General features: G+C 42.6%; 1 protein-coding gene across 3 annotated transcripts in view; it reads right to left on the bottom strand.

Annotated features, from left to right (window-relative positions):
- The window catches only part of GKAP1 (G kinase anchoring protein 1), a 65,463-nt gene that overhangs the window by 53,037 nt on the left and 7,283 nt on the right, over window positions 1-5,143 (bottom strand). For all 3 annotated transcript variants that reach the window (XR_001362518.1, XM_005868280.2, XM_005868281.2), the window contains exon 2: window positions 1,968-2,220. Coding sequence is in view for 2 of the 3 variants with exons in the window: in XM_005868280.2 (XP_005868342.1) it covers window positions 1,968-2,177 (210 nt within the window). In the remaining variant the exon portion in view is untranslated. The remainder of the gene's footprint in view (window positions 1-1,967; window positions 2,221-5,143) is intronic.

The raw sequence follows: 5,143 nt of genomic DNA, 5'->3' as shown, positions 1-5,143 counted from the left end.
GCCCTTAACTGGCCTTCCCTGCTGGCCCGGTCACCCCCAACTGCCCTCCCCTGCAGGCCTGGTCCCCCCAATTGCCCTCCCCTGCAGGCCTTGTCCCTCCCAATTGCCCTTCCCTGCAGGCCTGGTCCCCCCCAACTGCCCTCCCCTGCAGGCCTTGTTGCCCCCAACTGACCTCCCCTGCAGCCTTGTCCTGCCCAACTGTCCTCCCCTGCAGGCCTGATCACACCCAACTGCCCTCCCCTGCTGACCATCTTGTGTCCACATGGGGGCAGCCATCTTGTGTGTTGGAGTGACGGTCAATTTGCATATCACCTCTTTATAGGACTAGAGGCCCGGTGCACGAAATTCATGCACTGGGGTGTTGTCCCTCAACCCAGCCTGCACCCTCTCCAATCTGGGATCCCTCTCACAATCCAGGACTGCTGGCTCCCAACTGCTCACCTGCCTGCCTGATTGCCCCTAACCGCTTCTGCCTGCCAGCCTGATCACCTCCTAACCACTCCCCTGCCGGCCTGATCGCTTCCAACTGCCCTCCCCTGACGGCCATCTTGTGGCAGCCATTTTATGACCACATAGGGGTGACCATCTTGTGTGAGGGCATAACAGTCAATTTGCAAAAAGAGATGATCATCAAATGCATGAAAATGTATGTTCAGGCTAGTCACAGGATTATCTACACCAATAAGGGTAATATGCAAATTAACTGTCACTCCGCACCAAAGGTGGCGGCGCCCATAGCCATAAAGATGGCAGCGCCAGCTGGAGCCACGGAGCCGGTGGAGCAGGCAGGAGGCTTGGCTTGGGTGGTGGCCATGGAACCGGATGGAGAGGGCAGGAGGATTGGCTTCCTTCATCGCCTTCCTCCCAAGCCAAGTCTCCCTGGGGCAACGAAGGAAGCCAAGCCTCCCGCACGCCTGGGCTGGCCACTGAGGGAGACATGCGGGGAGTGAGCGAGGTTCCCTATCTGGGGGTTCCAAATCCGCAGTTGGTTCCTTTCACCACTGACTAGAGATATACAGGGTGTCCCCCCAAAATGTATACACACTTTGAATACCTACTAATTCCAATGGGTTTAAGCATGAAAAGAAACAACAATGGAGTTGTCATCTGTTAAAAGTGCGGGCACAAACTGGCAGTCGGACATTCCCGAGGGGTCTCGAATTGGAGAGGGTGCAGTCCCCCCCCCCCCCCCCCCCGCCAAAGAATTTTGTGCACCGGGCCTCTAGTTGTCTATAATAGTAAAAAAAAAATGGGAACCAATCCAAATGTTTATCTCAAGAATATAATTAAATAAAGTATGATATAGTCATATAATTAAATAATGTGGAGTCATTTAAAATAACGTAGAACTGTATTTACTCATATTGAAAACTGCTCAAGGCTAATTAGGAAAAAAACAGTATAAAAATCTATTATATAATCCCATTTTTACTTAAGTAAAACATGAATATAGATATATGTGTATTTATATACCTGTTGGTTTTATCTCTAGCTATATTTACAAATGGCTTTTGTTTCCTTTTAAGACTTAGTTACCTTTTGGAATGAGAACTTAAGCTTCCATAGTTATAAAAAAAATAAAGGCATTTAAAAACTTTACATTAAATTGAACTAACAAGCTCTGGGGGATGAGGGAAGGCAGGTAAGTGAAGGGACTGAGCAAAGAAGAAAAAAAAAAGAGAAAGAACTCGAACTCATGAACACAGACAATAGTAGTGATTGCATGGGAGGAGGTGGAAGAGGGTATGGGGGGATAAATGGTGATAGAAAAAAATTAAATTAATTTTTTTTAAATGTTCATTACATTGACTTTATGCATAAATTTACATCCATTCATTCAAGTCATATTTATCAAGTACCTATGAACCAAGTACTATGGACACATGGGTAAACAAGATGGTACCTGTCCTCATGATGCTTGCTTACAGTCTATTCAGAAAACAAACACAGATCATTATAATCATTACCTCATTTGCTTCAGTCTGTTGCTGTTCCTTCTTTTTTCTTCTTTTCTCTCTCTTTTTCTCATTTGCAGTTGATTTGCTTGTTTGAGACTTTCCAGGAGTCCTACCTTTGCCTTTTCCAGGCTCAGAATCAGAGCCACTACCACTATCCACTTGCAACAGGGCAAAACGAGAAGCAGTAGTGGGAACAGAACTAAGAACTGCTGAGGCCATTGTAAATATTTTTCTTTAAAAATACCTCTGTCAAGAATAATTCCTGTGGAGGGAGAAAAGAAGACAGGTGAGTAAAATTTATTAAAGATTCTACAGTAATAAAAAATTATTATATTTATTTATTTATTTATTTATTTATTTATTTCTCCAGACACGGGACTTAGTAATATTTGGATTCATACCAACAGTCCTATGAGCAATAGCATACTTTTTAACTTAAAAACAACATAAAATTGTATAATAGAAAATGGAATAATGATATGAGATTTCAGACTAATGCAAGACTACCATCAATATAATGTATTCATTTTTCCATATATAGTTTTCAAAAATTCATGGTTTTCTTTTCTTTTAAATATACTGCTAAAATATATACATAACCTGGCTGGTGTGGCTCAGTGTCAACCTATGAACCAGGTGGTCAGGGTTTGATTTCCAGTCAGGGCACATGCCCAGGTTTTAGGCTTTATCCCTAGCAGGCATTGTGCAGGAGGCAGCCAATTGATGATTACCTCTCATCATTAATGTTTCTATCTCACTCCCTCCCTCTCCCTCTAAAATCAATAAAAACATATTTAAAAATAATAATTATATAAATACGTATTTATGGAAAACATCCTACATCAATAGTTTAAAACAGAAAAGTATATGTTTATCCCCAACTTCCAAAACAAAAAAAGTAGAAAAAGAACAATCTTATATACAAAATGCTACCTTAAGTTTGATCCTAGTGACTAGTCCTAAGTCAAAAACTGAGAGCAAAATAGAGAACTTAAATTCCTGCAAAGAAAACTTTTCAAAATCACCCTCCACATTATCTTTTAGTTCATACATAGCCTCAGTGCACCCTACCAGCCTCAAAGCCCCACCTGGCACCCCCACCTTGGCCTGGCGCCGCCCCCTCACGTGCTCCACCATCCTGCCGAAGTCCCACTCTTGTCGGGGCCCATCGGGCTGGCAGCACCTCCACTGCCACCTGCTGCCACAAACCACGTCGCCTACACCCCCCATATTCCGCGCTGCCCCCTGGTGGTCAGCACATGTCATAGCGAGCAGTCAAACTCCCAGTATCCCAGTGGAAGGACTGTTTGAGGGGACAATTTGCGTATTAGGCTTTTATTATATAGGATATATAGGATTCTCCTGCTAAATGCAGGCATGACCATGTGACTGACTTTGGCCAGTGAAACATAAGCTTTAAAAAGCTTTAAAATAATTTTTCTTCAGAACATGGTTCACCATGTTAGCTTTTCTCTGCTTCTATGATTGTGGAAGCACATGTTGAGACAGAGTATTCATCAGTCAGATCTGATGGAGTCTGAAACCACAATGAACAAAGTCTTCTTACTAATCTGTGATGGATACAGGGTAGAGCAAAAGTAGGTTTACAGTTGTATGTGAAACACAGTTTATTCTTATATTATTATTAACTAGAGGCCTGTTGCACAAAGAGATTCATGCAATAGGCCTTCCCTTCCCTTGGCTGCTGGCACCAGTTTTCCTCTGGCACCCGGGACCCAGGCCTTCGCTCTGGCTGGGCTCCGGTCAGAGCCCCCACCCAGCCGTGAGGCCTCGCTGCTCAGCCGGCTTTGGGTACGTTTGGCTTCACTCCACCGCTTGGAGCCTACGTATGCAAATTAACCGCCATCTTTTTTGGCAGTTAATTTGCATATTGCCCTGATTAGCCAATGGGAAGCGTAGCAAAGGTATGGTCAATTACCCTTTTGTCTTTTATTAGATAGGATTATTGTACTATTTTCCATAAAAACTGTAAACCTACTTTTGCCCCACCCTGTATTTAGCTTGAGCAAGAAAGGAACTTTACTTCTTTAAATATCTGAGATTTTCAAGTTGTTCTTGCAGTGTAACATAGCCTTACCATAACTGGTTATCTTGCACAAATAAATTTCTTTCCCAATTTAAGACTTGTATCAAAACTGTAATTTCATATTTGGATTGTTCTGCATTAGGTAAATGTTAACAGATGTCTGTTCAAAAAACCTCTCCTAAGTCCATAGAAATTTTCTTTCTGTAGCATAGGGCAGAGCTTTCTTACCAGTGTATCCTCAGATAAAGTTTCCCTTTGTCATTGGGGCAGCCAAGAAAACCCTGGAGAGTGAAGAGACTCTGGGCCAGTCACCACCAGATGTAAGCAACCCTATTTGATGCTCCAGAGGACAACTCATGCATATGTTACTCTGTAGGTATTTCTCAACTGTGACAAGGGAAGTGCGCAAGCCCCTTGAAATCTATTTCATCAGACAGCTGCAGAATGCACTGTTGCCCATTATGGTAGAGACAGTTTTTGGAACTGTTAGAAGAGTTTGTATTCTTTAGGTGCCCCAAACACAAGGTATGCAGTATAGGAAGCAGCAACTGCTGTCAGGGGTAGGGAAGCACAAAACTCTTAGTGAGCAAGGTTCCAAACAATGGCCTGAAATCTCTACTTTCACAAATAGAAGATCTTTCCCTCCACTTGCCAGTGACATGCCTTTTTAGTGGCATAAAAACTAGCTGCAAAGTGACTGCTCAAACAGTGTATATGCTTTCTGCAAACTAGAACTTCATCATTATTTTAAACACAAGTCCAGTGGGATTTGAATTCCTTTCATAATATCACAAGAAATTTTATATTATTAAATTTTGATAAGAAAAGATTTTAGGTTCTTTAAAAATAATTTCAACTGTTATAAACTACTGAATGGTTATAAAACAAAAATGATTTGTTTTTATTACCTACTCATCCAAACAAAATTTCAATGGAAACTCAAGCTGAAGAAAACATCAATTAAAAGTCTGGATCAGGGCCCCAGCCAGGTGGCTCAGTTGGTTGGAGCATCATTCTGTACACCAAAAAGGTTGCAGTTTGCCTGACCAGTGTGGCTCAGTGGTTGAGCACTGACCTATGAAATAGGAGTTCCCGATTCGATTCTTCTGGTTCCAGGCTTCGTCCCCAGGGGGGGGGG

Source organism: Myotis brandtii, unplaced genomic scaffold (genome assembly GCF_000412655.1).
Source record: "Myotis brandtii unplaced genomic scaffold, ASM41265v1 scaffold266, whole genome shotgun sequence".
NCBI classification, from domain to species: Eukaryota; Metazoa; Chordata; class Mammalia; order Chiroptera; family Vespertilionidae; genus Myotis; species Myotis brandtii.
This window is presented reverse-complemented; position numbering and strand designations above follow the sequence as displayed.